General features: G+C 37.4%; 1 protein-coding gene across 3 annotated transcripts in view; it reads left to right on the top strand.

Annotated features, from left to right (window-relative positions):
* The window catches only part of ADAM19 (ADAM metallopeptidase domain 19), a 329,717-nt gene that overhangs the window by 294,971 nt on the left and 7,390 nt on the right, over positions 1 to 27,356 (top strand). For all 3 annotated transcript variants that reach the window (XM_053718789.1, XM_053718788.1, XM_053718787.1), the window contains 4 exons: positions 13,135 to 13,212; positions 16,548 to 16,656; positions 20,747 to 20,891; positions 27,075 to 27,135. In XM_053718789.1, coding sequence (XP_053574764.1) covers positions 13,135 to 13,212; positions 16,548 to 16,656; positions 20,747 to 20,891; positions 27,075 to 27,135 — 393 coding nt within the window. The remainder of the gene's footprint in view (positions 1 to 13,134; positions 13,213 to 16,547; positions 16,657 to 20,746; positions 20,892 to 27,074; positions 27,136 to 27,356) is intronic.

Below are 27,356 nucleotides of genomic sequence, written 5' to 3'. Positions count from 1 at the left end.
CAGGTAATTTTGTATTTCTTTTAGCTAGGTAGTTATTAAATAGTTCATAACTATTTAATAACTATTCTAACTAGCTAAAATAAATACCAAGTTACCTGTAAAATAAATATAAATCCTAAAATAGCTACAATGTAATTATTAATTACATTGTAGCTATCTTAGGGTTTATTTTACAGGTAAGTATTTAGTTTTAAATAGGAATAATTTATTTAAGTATAGTGTAGTGTTAGGTGTAATTGTAACTTAGGTTAGTTTTTATTTTACAGGTAAATATCTCTTTATTTTAGCTAGGTAGCTATTAAATAGTTAATAACTATTTAATAGCTATTGTACCTAGTTAAAATAAATTGAAAGATACCTGTAAAATAAAAATAAATCCTAAGATAGCTACAATATAATTATTATTTATATTGTAGCTATATTAGGGTTTATTTTAAAGGTAAGTATTTAGTTTTAAATAGGATTAATTTATTTAATAAGAGAAATATTATTTAGATTTATTTAATTAATATTTAAGTTAGGGGGGTGTTAGGGTTAGACTTAGGTTTAGGGGTTAATAATTTTATTACAGTGGCGGCGGTGTAGTGGGGGGCAGGATAGGGGTTAATACATTTATTATAGGTGGCGACGGTATAGGGGGGACAGGATAGGGGTTAATAGGTATCATGTAGGTGGCGGCTGGGTCTGGGAGCGGCGGTTTAGGGGTTAATACATATATTATAGTTGCGGCAGGGACCAGGAGCGGCGGTTTAGGGGTTAACATATCTAGTATAGCTTGCGGTGGGCTCCGGGAGCGGCGGTTTAGGGGTTAATCAGTTTATTAGAGTGGCGGTGGGCTCCGGGAGCGGCGGTTTAGGGGTTAACATATTTATTATAGTGGCGGTGGGCTCCGGGAGCGGCAGTTTAGGGGTAATTACTTTATTTAGTTGCGGCGGTGTAGGGGGGGCAGATTAGGGGTGTTTAGACTCGGGGTACATGTTAGGGTGTTAGGTGTAGACAGCTCCCATAGGAATCAATGGGATGTCTGGCAGCAGCGAACATGAACTTTCGCTATGGTCAGGCTCCCATTGATTCCTATGGGATCCGCCGCCTCCAGGGTGGCGGATTGAAAACCAGGTACGCTGGGCCGGAAAAGTGCCAAGCGTTCCTGCTAGCTTTTTGATAACTAGCAAAAGTAGTCAGATTGTGCCGCACTTGTGTGCGGAACATCTGTAGTGACGTAAGAATCGATCTGTGTCGGACTGAGTCCGGCGGATCGAAGCTTACGTCACTAAATTCTACTTTTGCCGGTATCTAGGGCTTGATAACTAAGGCCAATCAGCCTTGCCACAAATACGCTGCGGAATTCCAGCGTATTTGAGGTTGAAGGCTTGATAACTCGGCCCCATTAAGTCTTTCATTACATTTTTTAACACTGTGCTTTCTGTCTGTACTTCAGTCAGACCTCTGGCTAAATAATCAATTTTTTGGTTCAGTGTGTTCAGCTGTGTAGTTAATTCTGCTGGATCCATTTTATACACACACGTATGTTTTAAAGGAATGCAAAATATTAAACACAGATTTTAGGCTTGATTATTATGTCACAATTCAAGACCAAAAATTCAATTGAATCTAGAGGATTCCTGTCACGATTCAACATATTATTTTAGACAAGAACTATTCAGTGAGTGAATATATGTGAGTTTGTAGCTACTGGATACAGGTGAACTCTGCTAACTATTGAACTGGTTAATGAGCAAGTGCCTGAAATGTAGCAGTGATACTGAACAGAAAGAAACAAAGTTTCAGTTTGAAAACTACTCACTGACAATGTCAAGTCAGAGTTAGTTACTTTCAGTTTGAGAAGCAGGTTTACAATAACGTTATAGTTGATAATAGCTGAAATAACTTTGGTAGCGAAGTAACGGTTTAGAGTAGATAGGTTTAAACACATTGATTTGCAAGGTATATATAGTTCAGTGCATTATTAGATGGTTCAAGGTAATATGTAAAAGGTTTGACAAGGCAGTTTGTTGTACAGAGTACTTGCGGTAAGACCAGAGAGCGCGCATCCAAATGTGATGATATGATGAAGCACAGACAGCGTCTGTCAGAGACTGAACAGCATGCAGGTGAAATGACTTGAGCTGGAAGTGCACAGACAGCGTCTGTGAAAGGAGGAGATGAATTCCGGACTGCTGGTAACAATAACAAATAGAAAGTTGGTTGTACACAGACAGCGTCTGTGTGCAGAGGAAGTGACTTGCAGGGATTCAATGGTAACAAAGATCGAAAAGCAGAAACAACTCTCAGAGCTAGAGAGCAATGCTAGGCACAATGTATACTCAATAATCAAGCAATTTGGTTTAGCAGGAAGTGGGAATTTAAAGGGAGAGAGGAGAATGGGAGGTATTTAGGATTTAAAGGTACAGGTATGTTACAATTCCATACAATATCTTCTATATGTATTTTGGACTCGATTAGCAAACTGTATTTCTGCAGCCTTGCTCTTTTTATTCCATATGTACATATAAGCTTGGATTTCACCATGAATCACAGCTTTAGAAGCCTCCCAAAACGTTTCTATCTTATCAAAATAAGCAATAGTATTATTACAATAATCCTTCCATTTTTGTTTCAACCACAATGAAAACCTGGAATTATTAACAAAAAACAACGGAAAAAGAACCTTTGAATTTTATTCTCCGATCTATCTAATGCCGGAAAGGATAATGAAATGATTGCATGATCTGATATCAAGATATCCCCATTTACAGCTTCCATTTTCTGAATAAATAATGATTCCAAAACAAACAAAAAATCAATTCTGGAAAAGGTCTTGTGGGCTTTAGGTTCGCAGGAGTATGCCCGACAATCAGGATTCTTAAGTCTCCGGATATCTACTAGTTTGAGTTTATAACAACATTTATTAAAATATTTCGTACTTTTATTATACATTTTCATATTTTTACATGATAACCTATCCAGCTCAGGTCCAGCAGAGAGTAATATTTAAATGCCCCTAAGACGAGATTCTCTCTAATAAAGGGGAATACTTTCAATTGATTTTTTCCCCAAAACTCCAGGGAAAAACTATTTGGGCCATATATATTACATAAGATAAATCTAATATCCTTTATTTGTATTTGCAATATTATATACCTCGATTCTGGGTCAATTTCAACTTTTATAATATCATAATTATTATTCCCCCTACATTCCACGAGAGAGGAGAAGGACAAGTGGGACAAGTGGGAGGTACATTAGTACAGATTTACTATACGGGATGTATCTGCCTTAACTGAGTGTTGTACTATATATCTTTGTAGATTACCAGCATCAACAAACCTGCAGTTCATCATACAAATAGTAAAACATACACTGCCAAGGTCTAAAATAATTACTAAAATACATTACTTTGGCTCCATATATTCCCTTACTTCTGATACATTATTAAAAAATAACCTGTTTCCATTATCCTCCACCACAATTTTGGCAGGGTACATCATACAGGCTTTCAACCCTTTGTTTATTAGCTGTGTACAGAAAGGGGCCATTTGTTCCTTTTCATGGATGTTTCACTAGAAAAATCTTGGAATAATAGAATCTTATTCATTCCAAGCATACATGATTCAGTTTTCTAATTTGTCTTGATATTTGAGTACTTATAAAATGCCCATTCTACTTCTACTTGTACCATCTGGGTAGAATTTTCTCGCACAAACTCTGTGAACTCTCTCAATGGCTAAGGGAAGCTGATGTGGTATAAACCCGAAAACTTGCGGTAAAAGGGTTGATGTCACTTTTAACAGATCATCATATTCAGGGATTTCTGGTAGGCCTACTATTCTAACGTTATTACGCCTTGAGCGATCTTCCATATCCTCCAGACGTACCTGCATATTATGTAATTTAGTATCTTGTTTTTGTAATGTAATTTCTTGTGTGTTAACTAGATCTTCTAGATTTGAAATACTAGTTTCAGCATCTGTAATTCTAGTGGTATACTGCCTCACTTCAGTAGAGAGCGAAATTGAGGGGGAAAAAGGGCGGATTGATGTCCACAGCCTCAGAGCAGCCGCACAAGTTATGGAGCAGCGGTCTTAAGACAGCTGCTTCATAACTGCTGTTTCCGGAGAGCCTGAAGGCTCGCGGGAAACAGGGGCATCAAGCTCCATTCGGAGCTTGATAATTTGGCGCCTTAGTGTGTAGAGCTGGAATTAGTGCTAACATCGGTCACTCTGGATTTTTTATCTTTTAGTTTAACAGGCATTTTAGGTGAATTTTGTTTCACCTGGGTGACAAATTGTTCCATCAACTGTGATGCGAAAACTATATCTTAAAAAAAAAAAGGAAAACAGTTTACAAAATCAGAATCTGACTCGTGAATTGTTAAGAAAAACTCTGGTGGTTGTATTTTTTTTTTTTTTTTTACATTATGTAAAAATATGTTGATATGTGAATGTGTATAATAGAAGGAGAGTTACAATTCAGTGAAAAAGAGCCTGCAATCTGTATCTGTAACACTGAGCAAACACTAAGCCCAGAGAAATAGGGTCCCTCTTAGGTTTCAGGACCACCGATCTTGAGCTAATATATTAAGTTCAGGATGGATATTTAGCTAACAAAGAACAAATCTGATCTTATTTACACCATAAGGATAAGTGAATATCACAATATTACTCACAATCCACTGTACCACACTATTAATGTACTACTTGAGTATGACTTGAATTTAGACAAGCCTATTACTGATAGCAAATACACAGATTGAATATCCTAAATAACCGTATAACCATTTCTAAATATATAGAGTAGACAGTGACTTATATATACCACAACATTATATGCTAGGTTGGGACCTGGGAGAGTTCAACTTCAGGGCTGTCCATAAGCTCAAACTTTATGCAAGTTATGTACAAAAAATCTTTGTGGTTTCTTCACTTAGTGGTTAAGACCACCAAGCTATGAGAGTATCCCTTGTTTAGGGAAACTATTAAGTTCAGTATGGATATTTAGCTAACAAAGAACAAATCTGATCGTATTTACACCCCAATGATAAGTGTTTATCACAATATTACTCACAATCCAGTGTACCACACTATTAATGTACTACTTGAGTGTGACTTGAATTAAGACAAGCCTATTACTTATAGCTGTAAGAGTATAGCAAATAATACACAAATTGAATATCCTAAATAACCGTATAACCAGTTTTTTCAAGGAAATGGTAACATAAAATTCTAAATATATACAGAATCTTTCAAAACATTTTGTAAACATTCCGTAAATAACAGTTACAATGATAAAGGCGTATTACACGCCGAAACGCGTGTGTTTGTGTATTTTACCATCTCTCACACCTCTGTCACTTGATGCCGATGTATGCAGTTATCGGCCAGGAAACAGGGAGGTGTGGAACCGTATAAATGTTGGTTTTAGTGTGGTGGGAGCAGTTGTAACAGGTTATCCTGTACAGTTTTATACTAAAGTATTAAGTTATATTTTATATAGTTATTAACTAGTTAGAGCAGTGTTTCTCTTGTTAAGTGTATCCAGTCCACGGATCATCCATTACTTATGGGATATTAACTCCTCCCCAACAGGAAGTGCAAGAGGATTCACCCAGCAGAGCTGCTATATAGCTCCTCCCCTAACTGCCATTACCAGTCATTCTCTTGCACCCAACGACTAGATAGGATGTGTGAGAGGACTATGGTGATTATATTTAGTTTTATACCTTCAATAAAAAGTTTGTTATTTTATAATAGCACCGGAGTGTGTTATTCCTTCTCTGGTAGAATTTGAAGAGGAATCTACCTGAGTTTTTACTATGATTTTAGCCGGCGTAGTTAAGATCATATTGCTGTTTCTCGGCCATCTGAGGAGAGGTAAACTTCAGATCAGGGGACAGCGGGCAGATTAATCTGCAAAGAGGTATGTAGCAGCTTATTATTTTCTGACAATGGAATTGATGAGAAAATTCTGCCATACCGATATAATGTAAACTCAGCCTTAAATGCAGTAGCAGCAACTGGTATCAGGCTGTCATGTATGTATATTTTACACTTCAGTATTCTGGGGAATGGCACTTCACTGGAATTATACTGTGTGCATAAGACTTTAGCCTAATTTGCAGGGACTGGCAACAGGCTCTTTAATAACACTTAATTTATGTTAAACGTTTTTTGCTGGCATGTAAAATCGTTTCATTTTCTGAGGTACTGGGTGAATAAAATGTTTTGGGCATTATTTTTTCCACTTGGCAGTTGTTTTATTTAATTTATGACAGTTTACTGATCTCTCTCACTGTTGTGTGTGAGGGGGAGGTCAAAAAATTCAGTCAGAAGCTCACTGTATTTCCTGCATGATCCGGTTCATCTCTACAGAACTCAGGGGTCTTCAAAACTTGTTTTGAGGGAGGTAATCATTCACAGCAGAGCTGTGAGATTGTAGTTGACTGTGATAAAAAACGTTTATTTCTGTAACTTTTTTTTCTGCTATCAGGGTTAGTTATCCTTCGCTAATGGGAACAAGCCTTTGCTAAAATTGTGTTTTTTACAAAGATTTGATGCTATAACCTTTCAGTTTATTAACTTTCAACTGTCATAACTCTTTCTGTGCTTCTTATAGGCACAGTACGTTTTCATATTATAGTAAATTACTTGAAAAGTATTTCCAAGTTGCTAGTTTATTTGCTAGTGTGTTAAACATGTCTGATTCAGAGGAAGACATCTGTGCTATATGTGCTAATGCCAAAGTGGAGCCCAATAGAAATTGATGTACTAACTGTATTGATGCTACTTTAAATAAAAGTCAATCTGTACAAATTGAACACATTTCACCAAACAACGAGGGGAGAGTTATGCCGACTAACTCGCCTCACGTGTCAGTACCTGCATCTCCCGCTCGGGGGGTGCGTGATATTGTAGCGCCGAGTACATCTGGGCGGCCATTACAAATCACATTACAGGATATGGCTACTGTTATGACTGAAGTTTTGGCTAAATTACCAGAACTAAGAGGTAAGCGTGATCACTCTGGGGTGAGAACAGAGTGCGCTGATAATGTTAGGGCCATGTCAGATACTGCGTCACAACTTGCAGAACATGAGGACGGAGAGCTTCATTCTGCGGCTGACGGTTCTGATCCAAACAGATTGGATTCAGATATTTCAAATTTTAAATTTAAGCTGGAAAACCTCCGTGTATTATTAGGGGAGGTGTTAGCGGCTCTGAATGATTGTAACACAGTTGCAATACCAGAAAAAATGTGTAGGTTGGATAAATATTTTGCGGTACCGTCGAGTACTGACGTTTTTCCTATACCTAAGAGACTTACTGAAATTGTTACTAAGGAGTGGGATAGACCCGGTGTGCCGTTCTCACCCCCTCCGATATTTAGAAAGATGTTTCCAATAGACACCACCACACGGGACTTATGGCAAACGATCCCTAAGGTGGAGGGAGCAGTTTCTACTTTAGCTAAGCGTACCACTATCCCGGTGGAGGATAGCTGTGCCTTTTCAGATCCAATGGATAAAAAGTTAGAGGGTTACCTTAAGAAAATGTTTGTTCAACAAGGTTTTATATTGCAACCCCTTGCATGCATTGCGCCTGTCACGGCTGCAGCAGCATTTTGGTTTGAGTCTCTGGAAGGGACACTTGAATCAGCTCCATTAGATGAGATTACACACAGGCTTAAAGCTCTTAAGTTAGCTAACTCATTTATTTCAGATGCCGTAGTACATTTAACTAAGCTTACGGCTAAGAATTCCGGATTCGCCATTCAGGCGCGCAGAGCACTGTGGCTAAAATCCTGGTCAGCTGACGTTACTTCTAAGTCTAAATTTCTTAATATACCTTTCAAAGGGCAGACCTTATTCGGGCCCGGATTGAAAGAAATTATCGCTGACATTACAGGAGGTAAAGGCCATGCCCTGCCTCAAGACAGAGCCAAACCTAAGGCTAGACAATCTAATTTTCGTTCCTTTCGGAATTTCAAAGCAGGAGCAGCATCAACTTCCTCTGCTCCAAAACAAGAAGGATCTGTTGCTCGCTACAGACAAGGCTGGAGACCTAACCAGTCCTGGAACAAGGGCAAGCAGGCCAGGAAACCTGCTGGTGCCCCTAAAACAGCATGAATTGAGGGCCCCCGATCCGGGAACGGATCTAGTGGGGGGCAGACTTTCTCTCTTCGCCCAGGCTTGGGCAAGAGATGTCCAGGATCCCTGGGCGCTAGAGATAATATCTCAGGGATACCTTCTGGACTTCAAATACTCTCCCCCAAGAGAGAGATTTCATCTGTCAAGGTTGTCAACAAACCAAATAAAGAAAGAGGCGTTTCTACACTGCGTACAAGAGCTTTTATTAATGGGAGTAATCCATCCAGTTCCACGGTCGGAACAGGGACAAGGGTTTTACTCAAATCTGTTTGTGGTTCCCAAAAAAGAGGGAACTTTCAGGCCAATCCTGGATTTAAAGATCCTAAACAAATTCCTAAGAGTTCCATCGTTCAAAATGGAGACTATTCGGACAATTTTACCCATGATCCAAAAGGGTCAGTACATGACCACAGTGGATTTAAAGGATGCTTACCTTCACATACCGATTCACAAAGATCATTACCGGTATCTAAGGTTTGCCTTTCTAGACAGGCATTACCAGTTTGTAGCTCTTCCATTCGGATTGGCTACGGCTCCGAGAATCTTCACAAAGGTTCTGGGTGCTCTTCTGGCGGTACTAAGACCGCGAGGAATTGCGGTAGCTCCGTACCTAGACGACATTCTGATACAAGCTTCAAGCTTTCAAACTGCCAAGTCTCATACAGAGTTAGTACTGGCATTTCTAAGGTCGCATGGATGGAAGGTGAACGAAAAGAAGAGTTCTCTCTTTCCACTCACAAGAGTTCCCTTCTTGGGGACTCTTATAGATTCTGTAGAAATGAAGATTTACCTGACAGAAGACAGGTTAACAAAGCTTCAAAATGCATGCCGTGTCCTTCATTCCATTCAACACCCGTCAGTAGCTCAATGCATGGAGGTGATCGGCTTAATGGTAGCAGCAATGGACATAGTACCCTTTGCACACCTACATCTCAGACCGCTGCAATTGTGCATGCTAAGTCAGTGGAATGGGGATTACTCAGACTTGTCCCCTACTCTGAATCTGGATCAAGAGACCAGAAATTCTCTTCTATGGTGGCTTTCTCGGCCACATCTGTCCAGGGGGATGCCATTCAGCAGGCCGGACTGGACAATTGTAACAACAGACGCCAGCCTACTAGGTTGGGGCGCTGTCTGGAATTCTCTGAAGGCTCAGGGACAATGGAATCAGGAGGAGAGTCTCCTACCAATAAACATTCTGGAATTGAGAGCAGTTCTCAATGCCCTTCTGGCTTGGCCCCAGTTAACAACTCGGGGGTTCATCAGGTTTCAGTCGGACAACATCACGACTGTAGCTTACATCAACCATCAGGGAGGGACAAGAAGCTCCCTAGCAATGATGGAAGTATCAAAGATAATTCGCTGGGCAGAGTCTCACTCTTGCCACCTGTCAGCAATCCACATCCCGGGAGTGGAGAACTGGGAGGCGGATTTCTTAAGTCGTCAGACTTTTCATCTGGGGGAGTGGGAACTTCATCCGGAGGTCTTTGCCCAAATACTTCGACGTTGGGGCAAACCAGAGATAGATCTCATGGCGTCTCGACAGAACGCCAAGCTTCCTCGTTACGGGTCCAGATCCAGGGATCCGGGAGCGGTTCTGATAGATGCTTTGACAGCACCTTGGACCTTCGGGATGGCTTATGTGTTTCCACCCTTCCCGATGCTTCCTCGATTGATTGCCAGAATCAAACAGGAGAGAGCATCAGTGATTCTAATAGCGCCTGCATGGCCTCGCAGGACTTGGTATGCAGATCTAGTGGACATGTCATCCTGTCCACCTTGGTCGCTACCTCTGAAACAGGACCTTCTGATCCAGGGTCCCTTCAAACATCAAAATCTAATTTCTCTGAAGCTGACTGCTTGGAAATTGAACGCTTGATTTTATCAAAACGTGGTTTTTCTGAGTCAGTTATTGATACCTTAATACAGGCTAGGAAGCCTGTTACCAGAAAGATTTACCATAAGATATGGCGCAAATACTTATATTGGTGCGAATCCAAGAGTTACTCATGGAGTAAGGTTAGGATTCCGAGGATATTGTCTTTTCTACAAGAAGGTTTAGAAAAGGGTTTATCCGCTAGTTCCTTAAAGGGACAGATTTCAGCTCTGTCCATTCTTTTACACAAACGTCTGTCAGAAGTTCCGGACGTTCAAGCTTTTTGTCAGGCTTTAGCTAGGATCAAGCCTGTGTTTAAAACTGTTGCTCCACCATGGAGTTTGAACTTAGTTCTTAATGTTTTACAGGGGGTTCCGTTTGAACCCCTTCATTCCATTGATATCAAGTTGTTATCTTGGAAAGTTCTGTTTTTAATGGCGATTTCCTCGGCTCGAAGAGTCTCTGAGTTATCTGCCTTACATTGTGATTCTCCTTATCTGATTTTTCATTCAGACAAGGTAGTTCTGCGTACTAAACCTGGGTTCCTACCTAAGGTGGTCACTAACAGGAATATCAATCAAGAGATTGTGGTTCCATCTTTGTGTCCTAATCCTTCTTCGAAAAAGGAACGTCTGCTACACAATCTAGATGTAGTCCGTGCCCTGAAATTTTATCTACAGGCAACTAAGGATTTTCGACAAACGTCTTCCCTGTTTGTCGTTTATTCTGGTCAGAGGAGAGGTCAAAAAGCTTCGGCTACCTCTCTCTCCTTTTGGCTTCGTAGCATAATACGGTTAGCCTATGAGACTGCTGGACAGCAGCCTCCTGAAAGAATTACAGCACATTCTACTAGAGCTGTGGCTTCCACTTGGGCCTTTAAGAATGAGGCTTCTGTTGAACAGATTTGCAAGGCTGCAACTTGGTCTTCTCTTCATACTTTTTCCAAATTTTACAAATTTGACACTTTTGCTTCTTCGGAGGCTGTTTTTGGGAGAAAGGTTCTTCAAGCAGTGGTTCCTTCCGTATAAAGAGCCTGCCTGTCCCTCCCGTCATCCGTGTACTTTAGCTTTGGTATTGGTATCCCATAAGTAATGGATGATCCGTGGACTGGATACACTTAACAAGAGAAAACATAATTTATGCTTACCTGATAAATTTATTTCTCTTGTAGTGTATCCAGTCCACGGCCCGCCCTGTCACTTTAAGGCAGGTAATTTTTCCATTAAACTACAGTCACCACTGCACCCTATGGTTTTCCTTTCTCTGCATGTTTTCGGTCGAATGACTGGTAATGGCAGTTAGGGGAGGAGCTATATAGCAGCTCTGCTGGGTGAATCCTCTTGCATTTCCTGTTGGGGAGGAGTTAATATCCCATAAGTAATGGATGATCCGTGGACTGGATACACTACAAGAGAAATAAATTTATCAGGTAAGCATAAATTATGTTTTTTCAACCAGTGTGCCGTGAGAGATCCTCAGGTGTGCTGCGGCAGACTGACAACAGTGTGACATATTTTTTAAATTTTGCTTGTTTTTTACTCCCAGTGCAGGGGTGTCCCTCTTTCAAATTTTGAAATATTGGGAGGTATGTGACAGGCTCATCAGGCAGACATCATTTACAACCATGACATATTTACATTCATTCACAGACAATCATTATGATTGTTTGTGAATGAATGTCAATATGTCACGTATAGTTTGTAGGAGGCATGGCATCACAGCACAATACATACAGTATGTGTGTATGTATGTGTGTGTATATATATATATATATATATATATATATACTGTATTAGGCTACAATGTGTGATTTTTTTAAATTTTGGGATGGTGGTGTGCCACAGGATTGTTTTATGTAAAAAAGTGTGCCACGGCAAAAAAAGATTGAAAATCACTGAGTTAGAGGGCGAGTGATACAATCCCTTCTTTTGCCTTACATTCTCTAAGTGGGGTTTATGTTGTAATTTCTTTAATCTGGGCAGCACCGGTCCTATTTATTTAGGGTTTATCCTCTAACTCTTTTCACACTGCCAGTAAATCCCTGTTGCTAGAACAATGGAAAATTAACATTTTAGTACCTCTTTGTCACAGCCCCCCACTGGGAGCATGAATTTATCTAAACCTTTTTTGTAACCAGAACTTAAAGGGATAGTCTACTCCAAAAAATGTTATTGTTTAGAAAGATAGATAATGACTGTATAACCCATTCCCCAGTTTTGCATAACCAACATGGTTATATTAATATACTTTTTACCTCTGTGATTACCTTGTATCTAAGCATCTTCTGACAGCCTGATCACATGACTATTTATTATCTCTTGACTTGCATTTTATCCAATTAGTGCAGTGTCTGCCACAATCCACAGGCATTAGCACATTGTAATCTATATGACTCACATGAACTTGCAATCCCCTGTTGTGAAAAGCTAATAAAAAAAAGCATGTGATAAGTAGCTGTCTTTAGTGGCTTAAAATCAGGCAGAAATTTAAAGGTTTAAAGGTTATAAAGTATATTAATATAACAATTTTGGTTGTGCAAAGCTGGGGAATGGGCAGTAAAGGCATTAGCTATCTTTTTAAACAATAACAATTCTGGTGTAGACTGTCTCTTTAAGTTCAGAAATGTTCAGTAATAAGTGGGTAAACAATAGGCATAATCATTTTTTTCAGATTAGAAAATCAAGATGAAGGAGCTATTTGTAAACAATTTAATACACTCATATAGGTAAAATTGATAATTGGGAACAGATTTAAGGGGAGAAAATATTACTATACACTGTCCCTACATGGTTTCCTCCATAATCTTCTCTTTTAAAGGAAATACTGGGTCTGTGTTTGTATGTTGTTTCAAGCACTTGTTCAATCATAGAGCAGTGCTGTATATCAGCCTACAAATAATTCATTTGATTAATATAATTTCTAAATTATGTTCAGTGACTCTGTAAGTGAAACAAAATGCCTCTGTTTTCATTTGAAAAGACTGAAAAACCTTGATACATGAGTTACATAATTAATTTAGCCTAATTTTCACTCTTCCAGTTAATGATTGTGCAAATCTTTTTATTTTTAGTTAAGTTTTTGAGTGACCGTGTACTGTAATCTTCTTCTTGCACAGATATGTTTTGAAGGGCAGTGTCGGAACACATCATTTCTGCAAGCTGATGTATGTGCTAAGAAATGCAATGGAAATGGGGTGAGTGTCTCTAGTATATCATCCAAGCAAGTAGCAGCACTGCTTATTAACGTGTAAATTAAGTATTTATTAGAACAAAGCCTTTAAAAGTAGAACTGTTTTTAAATGTATCAAAAGTATTTAATACAACATAGCCTTTAAAAGTATCTTTTTTTATTTTTTAAACGTATCAATTAAATATTTATTAGAACATTTTGTACAACATTTTGGTCTATGTGACCTTAATCATGTTACATCCAATAAGGCACAAATCACCCAGTTTTAAAACCCCAATACTATATATTATGTCAGGCTTCATCTACTGGTGAAATATGGAATAAGATTGCTGTAAAAAAGGCAAGCATGTGTGATTCTTTATCATTGTACATAAATTGTGACATACGAATACAAATCTAAATTTTCAAATACAATTTTTTTTTTAGAATTCAAATCTTTAATTCCAAATACATTTTTTTTTCAAAGTTTTTGGGAAGTACAATTTTGTTTTTTGGAATTACACTTTTGTTTTTTGCAATTACACTTTTGTTTTTTGGAATTACACTTTTGTTTTTTGGAATTACAATATGATTTTTTCTTTTGGAAGTACAATTCTTTTGTTGTATGGTAAAACATAAAAATACTTATCCTGAAAGAAGACCACATGCTACAATGAGTTTTTGCTGCTACCATGAAAACTGTAATTAAAACATCAAAATCAATATTTGTCTGTAATGTGTTGTATTATGCAAATGAGAATAATCACTTCTGGCATGATAAGCTATGTTGTATGTTACATGATTAAAGGGATATGAAACCCAATTTTTTTCTTTCATGATTCAGATAGAGCATGCAATTTTAAGCAACTTTCTAATTTACTCCTATTATCAATTTTTTTGTTTTCTTGGTATCTTTATTTGAAAAGCAGGAATGTAAAGCTTAGGAGCCGACCCATTTGTTATTCCCCACCTGGGTAGCGCTTGCTGATTGGTAGCTAGATGTTGATTGTCAGCCATTTTTCCACATTTCTCACTACGGAAGTGAATGCAGTGATATCACAAGTCATTTAGCAAAATGGGAACTATAATTTTTTACAATGTTTTGAACTATACTGGAAGTGTAATTCCAAATAATAGAATTGTACTTCCAAAAGAAAAAATCGTATTGTATTTCCAAAAAACAAAAGTTTAATTCGAAAAAAAGAAGATTGTACTTCCAAAAAAAAGAATTGTATTTGTATTTAAAGATTTGTATTGTAAAAAAAAAATATTTCCCCAAAAAAATATTCGTATTGGAAAATGTATGTTTCTATTAGTATGTCATAATTTATGTACAAAGATAAAGAATCACACGCTTGTCTTTTTGACAGCAATTTATTATTTTCAGCCACACCTATGGAACTTACCTGTTCTGCCCACTAGCAGTGTCAGGGAAGCATATTTTATATTAAAGGGACATAATACTCATATGCTAAATCACTTGAAACTGATGCAGTATAACTGTAAAAAGCTGACAGGAAAATATCACCTGAGCATCTCTATGTAAAAAAGGAAGATATTTTACCTCACAATCTCCTCAGCTCAGCAGAGTAAGTTCTGTGTAAAAAGTTATACTCAGCTGCTCCCAGCTGCAGGTAAAAAAAATAAAAATGAAGAAATGAACAGCAGCCAATCAGCATCAGCAGTGCTGAGGTCATGAACTCTTTTACTGTGATCTCATGAGATTTCACTTAACTCTCATGAGATTTCATTGTTACACTGAATAGGGAAATAACATGAGAGTGCACAAGGCTCATCCCTTCAGCTGTCCCAGGACAGACATACTAATATGCTGCTTAGAAATCCTTTACAATGAAATGTGGCTACTAAGGAACTTTTGAGGTAAAATATATTTCTTTTTTACATAGAGATGTTCAGGTGATATTTTCTAGTCAGCTTTTTACAGCTATACTGCATCACTTTCAAGTGTTTAAACATTTGGGTATTATGGCCCTTTAAGTAAAACAATACACTTTAATGTTATTGTATAACTCAGAATTTCAGTATTTTTTTAATGTTCAATGTGGTTTTATACTGGTACAGATAGCTGTATTATATATGGAATCTTCCTGTATATGATATACTGTAATTGCTTATCACTATTATTTATATATAAAAATATTCATATCTTCTTTAAACCTGTGATTGCTTTAGCTCCCAGTAGCCTCCCCTTATTAAAAAACAACATCTGAACCATAATTAAAGGGATAGAAAGGTCAGAATCTAAATGTGCCCAGCTGCACTTCAATTTGAAATAGAAGCATTTTTTAAATATACTTCCATTAGCTAAAATGCTTCTAGTAAAAGTTATAACTATTTTTCTGCAGCATACGCACATATCCTGTGAAGGCCTGTGCACCAATATTCAAACACCACACCTTCTCAGACAGCTGGCGGTGGTATGTATTGCTTCTGAAGATGTAATTTGTGTCATACCAGCCACTGCTGACTCTCTGAGAAGGTATGGGGGCATATTTATTAATGTGCAAGCGGACATGATACGAAGTAGCGTATCATGTCCGCCACACATCGATAAATGCAGACAGCATATGCTGTCGGCATTTATCATTGCACCAGCAGTTCTTGTGAACTGCTAATGCAATGCCGCCCCCTGCAGTTTCACGGCCAATCGTCTGCTAGCAGGGGGCGTTGATCTACCCGATCGTATTCGATCGGGTTGCTTTCTGTCCACGGCCTCAGAGCCGGTGGACTAGTTATGCTTCATAATTTCTGTTTCCGGCGAGCCTGACGGCTCACCGGAAACAAGGGGCATCAAGCTCCATACGTAGCTTGATAAATATGCCCCGTAGTGTCTGAATACTGGTACACAGGCCCTCACAGCATATGTGCGTATGCTGCAGAAGAACAGTAATAACTTTTACTCAAAGCATTTTTGCTAATGGAAGTATATTTAAAAAATGCTACTATTTCAAATTGAAGTGCACCCATGCACATTTCATTGTTGACCTTTCCTTCCCTTTAATTACGATTTAGAAGTTATGGTAGCAGTAGTATAGAGACATTAGTTATTTACATTTGTATAATTAGTTTCTACTGACATAGCAAGTGATTTCATAGGAATTTACAGATGTTCAGAAACATAAGGTTTGTTTTATTGCACAATAATATCTTTAATTATAAAATCTGGAAGCTGTATCACCTGTACATAGTAGTGTAACTATGTAATGTGTGTTACTTAAGTTACACAGGGGTCACACACTGACTGTAGCATTATAGTGCAATGACTAATATCTATCTTTGTCCCCCTATCCTTGGCATTGGTACAACAGGCTTCCTAAATAACAACACTTTTATTTACAGATCTGCAACAATAACCAGAACTGCCATTGCTTTGCTGGGTGGCAACCTCCATTTTGTAACCAGTCCGGCAATGGAGGTAGTATTGACAGTGGACCATTGCCTGCAGAAAGTGAGTTTCCTCTGATTTTGTTACAGGGCTTAAATTGGCATTAAAAGCACACTAAAGTAAAAATGTAACTTTTATCAAGCACCAGCTTCTACTTGTTCACAGTAGATATTTATGAGTCTGTGGTTGTGGTTTTATATGAGTCTGTGGTTGTGGTTTTATATGAGTCTGTGGTTGGCTGATGGCTGTCACATGGGGCAGGAAAATGGAAAGAATTTAAAAATATATATATATATATTTTTTAAATCTACTGTTTATTTTTAATGTTTCATGGTAAGGGCAATTTCATTGTTTTTGCTATTCATTTGTTGATTATCCAATTGTAATGTATTTAATAGTCCTTTAACATAATTTATGTCAGCAATTATGCAGATCTTTTAAAATTCACTGCTTAACATACATATTTTAAAACTGTCATTTTATCAACAAGATTTTTCATTACTCTGCAGTTCAAAAAACACAGCTCTCTGATGAAACGCAGGAACAATAAATAATGAACATACAGTGCTCTCCACTAATATGGGCACCCTTGGTAAATATGAGCAAAGAAGGCTGTGAAAATTTGTCTTTATTTTTTAACCTTTTCATCTTTTGTTAAACAAAATGCACAAAAATACTCTCATTGATATCAAACAATTGCAAACACAACACATGTTTATCCTAAAAAGAAAAATCTTTGTTAAATATGTGTGGCACAATTATTGGCACCTCTATTAATTCATACGAGAAAAATATTTTTGAAGTATATTCCCATTAATATTTTTTATATTTTATTAAACCAGGGTGACTAAGAACAGGACAATGTTAAACCATGACTTCCTGTTTCACAGAGGTATAAATATGAGGTAACACATAGGCCAAACTATCTTAGTCATTGATCACGATGGGTAAGATCATAGCTGTTATGTGCGGCAAAAGGTTGTTGAGCTTCATAAAATAGGAAATAGATATAAAAAATAGCAAAAGCATTGAAAATGCCCATTTCCACCATCAGGGCAATAATTAAGAAATTCCAATCAACTGGAAATATTATTAATTAACCTAGAAGAGGATGCAGGTCTATATTGTCTCAATGCACTGTGAAGAGGATGGTTCAAATGGCCAAAATATCTCCAAGGATAACAGCTGGAGAATTGCAAAAGTTAGTTGCGTCTTGGGGTCAGAAAGTCTCCAAAACTACAATCCAACATCACCAATATCACCACAAGTTGTTTGGAAGAGTTTCGAGAAAAAAACCTCTACTACTCTAATCCAAAAACAAACTCGAGCATCTTCAGTTTGCCAGACACTACTGGAACTTCAAATGGGATCGAGTTCTATGGTCAGTTGAAACCAAAATAGAGCTTTTTGGCAATAAACACCAGAGGTGGGTTTGCGGGCACAGAATGGTAGCCATATGGAAAAGTACCTCTTTCATTTTTTAGGGCTGTTTTTCTGCTTGAGGACCTGGACATTTTTTTAGGATACATGACATCATGGACTCTATCACATATCAACAGATATTAAATGAACACCTGATGCCTCTGCCAAAAAGATTAACATGGGCCATGGTTGGATTTTCCAGCAGGACAATGATCCAAAACATATATCAAAATCAACACTAAAATGGTTTACTGACCACAAAATCAAGGTCCTGCCATGGCCATCCCAGTCCCCTGACTTGAACCCCATAGTAAACCTGTGGGTTGAACTGAAGAGGAAAGTCCACCAGCGTCGACCTCAAAATTTAAATGATCTGGAGGAATGGTCTGAGATCCCTTGACATGTATTCTCCAACCTCATCAGGCTTTATAGGACAAAACTCAGGGTTGTTATCTTGGCAAAGGGAGGTAGCACAAATTATTGAGTAAAAAGGGTGCCAATAATTGTGCCACGAATATACTTAACAAAGATTTATTTATATTTTTTTGGAAAACCTGCTTTGTTTGCAATTGTTTGATATCCATAAGAGCAGAGTATTTTTTTGTATTTTTTAACAAAAGTTTAAACAATAAAGACAATAAAGCCTTCTTTGCTCATATTTGCCAAGGATGCCAATATTAGTGGAGGCACTGTGCATTACATTTCTTTATATTTATAAACATTTTGGGCTTGTTTTAAATAGGTCACCTTTATTAACTGGATTAATTTAAGCTCAAGTGGAACTTTTGTTTTTAGTATATTAAGATTTGTATATGTTGAACTTGATGAATTTCTGTCTTTTTCAACCTCATCTACTATGTTACTGTGTGTGTGTGTGTATGTATGTGTGTGTATATATATATATAAATAAATAAATATGCAAACAAACAATGGCTTGCACTCGCTGGGCTTTTAAAAAACGTGCCTTTATTTGTGTTGTTTCGGGGACCGTATCCATTTCCTCAGACCAGGGATACGGTCCCCGATACGTCACAAATAAAGGCACGTTTTTTAAAAGCCTAGCGAGTGCAAGCCATTGTTTGTTTTACTTATGCTATTTTCCTGCATGCACCCTGGCAAGTCGACTTTGAAGTCAGAGTGCTCTCATGCTGCTAATCTATATATATATACTGTATATATACATTACAAGTAGCGAGCAGGCACTATTACACTCATTTACTCATTTAAACACTTTCAGAAAACAATTATTTATAAGGGTTCAAAGGTATATGGTAAATGGCCATGTAATTGACTGCAAAGGGCTATAGTATATATATATATATATATATAGGTATCTAAATAATAATTTCATGTGTTTTACTGTGCATTTACTGTAAAAATGTAACATTCCAATGTTCTTCACATACTGGAACATTTTATTGTTATTTTATATTTGTATATACTTATACCTATTCCTATAGATACATAGGTATAGAAATATATTTTACATTAACATTATATATATATATATATATATATATATATATATATATATATATATATATATATATATATATATATATATATATAAAAATTAAAGAGAAATGTTTTTTCTATGCGAAGAGCACTGGAATGTAAAATATGTGTTACGGGCTTCGAGTTGCGTGCTTTGGGTCTAACACAGTGTCGGGTTAGCACACATGAAGAATTAGCTATCTTACAGCGCATTATTGAAATATTAGACATAAAGTGCACAACCTGAAGCGTTTTAAGCATAGTTTATATTCCAATGTTCTTCACATAGAAAAAATGTCATTTTTATTATTTAATATATATTTCTTTGTATATCTGATAATGTTAGTGTAAATATAAATATCTATAGGAATAGATATGTATTGATATATCTATTTAAAATAAAAATAACATTGTCCTGTATGTGAAGAACATTGGAATGTGAAATTTTAATAACTCCTGTCGGGTTAGCGTTTTGCTTTCAACTTGCAACCTTGCTACCTTGTGCGTGCAAAATAGATTACTTCTAGTGATGTTTAAGCTCGATTGTAATCCAGCCCATAGTGCAGATTTCATTTAAACAGTAGTATTGTACAGAACCAAGTGAAGAACTCCCCTACCTGAGTGGATGTTTTGCACACAATCAGCTTAGCGCTCAAGCGTTATCTCGGATTTGTTCTGCTTGACACCATAGAGGTCTATTATATGAGGGCTTTAGTGCAATCTGACATCCAGATGTTATCTCGCACTAGGCTATAGCTTCAGCGATGAAATATGACTTTTGAGTTGTAATATAAGCACAAAAATAGAAGCGGTAGGGATTGTGCTCAAGCCATGTTAATGCACAAGAGCGCTAATATTTTTGCATTCTACTTGTACTCTAGCCTAAACTATGTTACACTTAAAATAGTATAGCACAGCACTACATAAAAACTCCACTACTTGTGCACCCATAGACGTCTATTATGCAAGGGATTTGGCGCACAGGTGCCATCCTACATGCAGATGTTCGCACACCCTAGATTATCACTCAAGTGGTAAAAAATAACTTTAAACTTTTTATATGAGCTCAAAAATATAAGAGCTATTGATTGTGCTTGTGTGATGTTAATGCACACATAGTGCTCCTCTTGCAATCTAGGCCTTTATGTGGAATGCAATTTTTGAGTTTAGTGTCCCTTTTAGTTTAATTCTGACAGAAGCTGTGCAACAATTAACCCCAATCTGTCATGTTTTTCAGGTTCAGTGATGCCCTGGATATATATTCCCGGAGCGCTGCTAATAGGGATGGCTCTGTCTCTCAGCATATACTTCTACCAGTTCAGAAACAAGGGCAGACTGGCCAAATCTACCAGCTCCAATGCTGCATGTGCCCCACATAACAGGTATTTATCCTCAGATGTTCTGCTGATGATCTAATGCCTTGTTACATTCACAGCTGTAAATGGTACAATAGATTCACAAACGTTTATAGGATCAAACTCCTTTTATAATTGTTACAGACTGTGAGATAAAGTGCAGTCATTTAAATAAAATCAATATAATTTACTTCTTTCATCAGTTTCCTTTATTTATTTATCTGCTTTCTGTTAGAGCACACTGAGGTAAGTTCATGTGCGTTCATGTGTCTTGAGCACTATATGACAGCAGTATTTGCAGCTTTAGGGGTGATCACAATCTATCATTTGATAATTATTGTAATGTTAACAGCTGCCGATGTCAACACAATCACAATCAGCCATTTTCATTATTTATCAGCCCCACTTACATTATTGTTTAAAGGGACAGTTCACCCAAAAAAATTCTCCCCTTTAAATTATTCCCAGTGATCCTTTTTACCTGCTAGAATGTATAAAATTGGTTACAAGTAGCTCCTTTACTCCTATTTCAGCATTTGAAATAGCTGATTTAGCCTGTGGTATAGCCACCTATACTGAAAGTTTTGATAGTGGAGTATATGCTATTGACAAGGCTAAGTAAACACAGCCGGCAGAAGAAGTTACAATCTCAGTGGGATGCAGGATAGTTAAGTAATAAAATGATAATTGTCCATTGTTCTCTCTATGTATTGAGCCTTGGTGTTCCAGCCAAATAAAAGATAAGGAAGCAAGTCTGTGTACATAAAGTTATAACCACAGCCTATTACAATGGGTTGAACTTAAAGGTGATATCATATCTCAATATGATATCACCTTTAAGTTCAACCCATTGTAATAGGCTGTGGTTTCAAAGCACAACATCAGCTACTTCATATACACAAATAAGCATGAAAATGCTATTTCTCACATATTTTATACTCTACAGTTGGTATTAAAAGTAATTTAAAATACATTAATGGAAAAACTATTTTACAGTGTACTGTCCCTTTAAGTAAAAAATGTCCCTATACTTAACATGTGACAGTCCTATTTTTTTTTTATCACAATCTTAACGACATATTTACTGATCACATTTTTTCAGTTATTGAATTTCCCAGCTAAAAGCACATGCCAGATCCCTAGACAACACTTACATCCAATTACTTAGTATCCCAAAATGTAACATTGGTTTTGCAAATGTGAAAGAAATACAATGAAATTACCCACACCATACTCAATTACATAAGGAAGCAACGTCACCAAACCTGCTCAATCAATTAAAGTTAAAAAAATGAATAAGCACATAATAAGCATAATCAATAACCGAAACAAACATATGTGACCAATTTACCCATATCACCTTAGAGAGACAGACACTCATATCTTTATGGTTTTCTAGAGCAAAATTTAGATCAACCCCTATTTTGTAACAGTGTTTACATTTAGTACACGTGCACACTCCTGAGGCTACCTCAGTATGCTCTCATCAAGAGGAGCTAAGTTTTTACAATGAATACCAAAAAGAAAAAAAAGTATATTGTATTTTAAAAAAAAAAAAAAAAAAAATCATGAAAGTTTTGTTTTGACTTTTGTGTTCCATAGTCTATTGGCAGGAAGAGCTTTAGAGGCCGAATTATCAAGCCGTCAACTATGCTGCATTCAACGGCACCAATACGCTCGCCTAACATCGCGGCCGCGGACCTGAATGCGCTCTCCATATTTATCAAAAAAGCTGTCAAAAAGCTGCGCACTAAGTACGGGGCGATGAGCAGCGGACTGTTGTTAACTAACAGTCATTGATCTCGCTGCTATTCGGCTTTTTCCCAACTTTATTTATACCCTGTCACTAAACACCACCACTATACTAAAATGTTTAACCCCTATCCCACCGCTCCCGGACCCCGCCACAACTAAATAAAGTTATTAACCCCCATCCCGCCTCTCCCGGACCCTGCCGCAACTCTAATAAAGTTATTATCCCCTATCCCTCCGCTCCCAGAGCCCACCATAACGCTAATAAAGTTATTAACCCCTATCCCTCCGCTCCTGGAGCACACCACAACTCTAATGAAATTATTAACCCCTATCCCGCCACTCCCGGAGCCCACCACAACTGTAATAAAGTTATTAACCCCTAAACCTCTGGCCTCCCACATCACTACCACTTACTAAACCTATTAACCCCTAAACCGCCAGCCCCCCACATCGCCATAAACTAAATTAAGCTATTAACCCCTAAACCTAATAACCCGCTAACTTTACATTAAATATTAACTCATCCCTATCTTATAATAAATTTAAACTTACCTGTAGAATTAAAATAAACTATATTAAACTATTAATTAACCCCTCCTAACTATTATACTACAATTACATTAAACTATATTAAACTATTAATTAACCTACCCTAACTATTAACCTAAAATTACATTAAACTACAAATTAAATTAACTATATTACATATTTAAAAACCTAACCCTACTCAAATTATTTAAATCTACAATAAAGAATTACTAAGTTACAAAACAATAACAACTTAGTTACAAAAAAATAACAACTAAGTTACACAAAATATAAAACACTAAGTTACACAAAATAAAAAACACTGTTACACAAAATAAAAAATAAATGATCAAATATTTAAACTAATTACACCTAATCTAATAGCCCTATCAAAATAAAAAAGCCCCCCCCCCCAAATAAAAAAACCCCTAGCCTACAATAAACTACCAATGGCCCTTAAAAGGGCCTTTTGCGGGGCATTGCCCCAAATAAATCAGCTCTTTTACCTGTAAAATAAAATACAAACACCCCCCCAACAGTAAAACCCACCACCCACACAACCAAACCCCCCAAATAAAAACCTATCTAAAAAATCTAAGCTCCCCATTGCCCTGAAAAGGGCATTTGTAGGGGAATTTAGCCCTTGTTCCGCCCAAAGTCCCTAACTTAATATTAAACCCCACCCAATAAATTCTTAAAAAAAAAAAAAAAAATAACACTAACCCGCGAAGATCCACTTACAGTTTTTGAAGAACGGACATCCATCCTCATCCAAGCGGCAGAAGTCCTCAGCGAAGCTGGCAGAAGTCTTCATCCAATCGGGCCGAAGTCTTCATCCAAGCGGGCAGAAGTCTTCATCCAGACGGCTGCTTCTATCTTCATCCATCCGGTGCGGAGCGGCTCCATCTTGAAGACATCCGGAGCAGAGCATCCTCTTCTTATGATCGCCGTTGAAGAATGAAGTTTCCTTTAAATGACGTCATCCAAGTCTCTTAGATTCCGATTGGCTGATAGAATTCTATCAGCCAATAGGAATTAAGGTGGAAAAAAATCCTATTGGCTGTTGCAATCAGCCAATAGGATTGAGCTTGCATTCTATTGGCTGATTGGAATAGCCAATAGAATGTGAGCTCAATCCTATTGGCTGATTGGATCAGCCAATAGGATGAAAGCTCAATCCTATTTGCTGATTGCAACAGCCAATAGGATTTTTTCCACCTTAATTCCTATTGGCTGATAGAATTCTATCAGCCAGTAGGAATGTAAGGGATGCCATCTTGGATGACGTCAAACTTCATTCTGCAACAGACGTCGTAAGAAGAGGATGCTCCACGCCGGATGTCTTGAAGATGGAGTTGCTTCCCGCTGGATGGATGAAGATAGAAGATGCCGTCTAGATGAGGACTTCTGCCCGGTTGGATGAAGACTTCGGCCCGCTTGGATGAAGACTTCTGCCGACTTCACTGAGGACTTCTGCCACTTGGATGAGGATGGATGTCCGGTCTTCGAAAACTGTAAGTGGATCTTCGGGGGTTAGTGTTTTTTTTAAGGGTTTATTGGGTGGGTTTTAATTTTAGGTTAGGGACTTTGGGTGGAAAAAGAGCTAAATGCCCTTTTAAGGGCAATGCCCATACAAATTCCCTTTTCAGGGCAATGGGGAGCTTAGGTTTTTATTTGGGGGGTTTGGTTGTGTGGGTGGTGGGTTTTACTGTTGGGGGGGGGTGTTTGTATTTTATTTTACAGGTAAAAGAGCTGATTTCTTTGGGGCAATGCCCCGCAAAAGGCCTTTTTAAGGGCCATTGGTAGTTTATTGTAGGCTAGGTTTTTTTTTTATTTTGGGGGGGGGGTTATTTTGATAGGGCTATTAGATTAGGTGTAATTAGTTTAAATATTTGATCATTTATTTTTTATTTTGTGTAACTTAGTGTTTTCTATTTTGTGTAACTTAGTGTTTTTTATTTTGTGTAACTTAGTTGTTATTTTTTTTGTAACTTAATAATTATTTATTGTAGATTTAAATAACTTGAGTAGGGTTAGGTTTTTAAATATGTAATATAGTTAATTTAATTTTTAGTTTAATGTAATTTTAGTATAATAGTTAGGGTAGGTTAATTAGTAGTTTAATATAGTTTAATTTAATTCTAAAGGTAAATTTATTATAAGATAGGGATGAGCTAATATTTAATGTAAAGTTAGCGGTTTGTTAGGTTTAGGGGTTAATAGCTTAATTTAGTTTATGGCGATGTGGGGGGCTGGCGGTTTAGGGGTTAATAGGTTTAGGAAGTGGTAGTGATGTGGGAGGCCAGAGGTTTAGGGGTTAATACATTTATTTAGTTGTGGAGGGGTCCAGGAGCGGGGGGATAGGGGTTAAAACATTTATTTAGTTGCGGTGGGGTCCGGGAGCGGCGGGATAGGGGTTAATATATTTTATGTAGGTGGCGGTGATGTTGGGGCGGCAGATTAGGGGTGTTTAGACTCACGGTACATGTTGGGTGTTAGGTGTAAACGTTACTTTTATTCTAGCATAGAAATCAATGGGATATCTGGCAGCATCGAACATGAGCTTTCGCTGCTTTCAGACTCCCATTGATTCCTATGGAATCCACGGCCTCCAGGGTGGCGGATTGAAAACCAGGTACGCTGGGCCGGAATAGTGGCGAGCGTACCTGTTAGAAAGTTGATAACTTGCAAAAGTTGTCAAATAGTGCCGAATTTGTATTCGGAACATCTGTAATGACGTAAGCATCGATCTGTGTCGGACTGAGACCGGCGGATCATATGTTACGTCACAGATTTTAACTTTTGTCGGTCTGTAGGCTTTGATAACTAGGTTGAATCAAGCTCGCCACAATTACGCTGCAGAATTCCAGCGTATTTGCGGTTGATGGCTTGATAAATAGGCCTCTTAAAGTGCATGAAAAGCACTCTCAGTATTCAGTGCTCAGATAGGTTTATGCCACACAACCTTAGCTGGCGAACTTAAAGAGACATTAAATGCTTTGAGATGTTTATATAAAGTTATAAATCGTATATATACAAAAAACTCTGCAATATACTTTAATTATCAATTTTGTCCCCTTTTTCTGTAATTCTATTCTGTAATTGTGAGCTTTTCAGTTCCTGTTAAAAATGTGCAGAACACTATATCTTCCACACAGCCATTGGCTGCACATTTTTCTAAACTATTTATTACTGTCTCTAATTGGCCACGGTAAAGAAGGTAACCTAAGTTACAACATGGCAGCCAACCACAAATAGGCCAGCTCTTAAGCTTTACATTGCTGCTTTTTAAATAAAGATAGCAAGAGAACAAAGAAACATTGATAATAGGAGTAAATTAGAAAATTGCTTAAAATGGCATTCTTTATCAGAATCATTAAAGAAAAAATGCGGGTTTGGTATCTTTTTAACAATTACATTAAGGGCATGAATGCATTTAGCTTTAAAACATATGATGTATATGATTTAAGGAACATGATCCTAAAAAAAAAATATTTTGTGATTTAGACAGAGCATGCAATTTAAAAAAAAAAACTTTCCAATTTATTTCTGCTTTGTTCTCATTATATTTTTTGTTGAAGAGCTATCTAGATGGGTAGCATGCACGTGTCTGGATCCCTACAAAGCAGAAAATAGTGCTGCCACCTAGTGCTCTTGCAAATGTATAACATTCTTGCAAAACTGCATATAGTGCTGCAGATATGTGTACACTTCTGAGCGTATAGCTCTGCTTTTCAACAAAGAATAAAAAAGAAACAAAAACATTTTGATAATAGAAGTAAATTGGAAAGTTGTTTAAAAGTCTGAATCATGAAAGAAAAAAAATTGGGTTTCATGTCCCTTTATCTGCCAGTGTCTCTTTGGTTTTAGCAAGTCCAGTGAAGTTGTAGCCCAGTTGACGTAATATTTAAATGTTTATATTCCCAGTAATGGACAAGTCAAACCCAGTCATGGTTTTATCTCTGGACAGAGACCTCTCAAGCAGACGGTGAGTTCATGAATGTTGCTATATAACTGCATGTAATAGACACTACTATAAAGAATAAGATGCACAGATACTGATATAAAATCCAGTATAAAATAATTTAAAAACTTACTTAGAAGCTCTCAGTTTAGCTCTGTTGAAAAGGTAGCTGGAAAGCCCACTGCAAGTGTGAAATAAGACAACCCCCCTCCTCCTTCTTTTGCATATGAAAAGACCAGGGGTCA

This window comes from Bombina bombina, chromosome 6 (assembly GCF_027579735.1).
Source record: "Bombina bombina isolate aBomBom1 chromosome 6, aBomBom1.pri, whole genome shotgun sequence".
Classification (NCBI taxonomy): Eukaryota; Metazoa; Chordata; class Amphibia; order Anura; family Bombinatoridae; genus Bombina; species Bombina bombina.
This window is presented reverse-complemented; position numbering and strand designations above follow the sequence as displayed.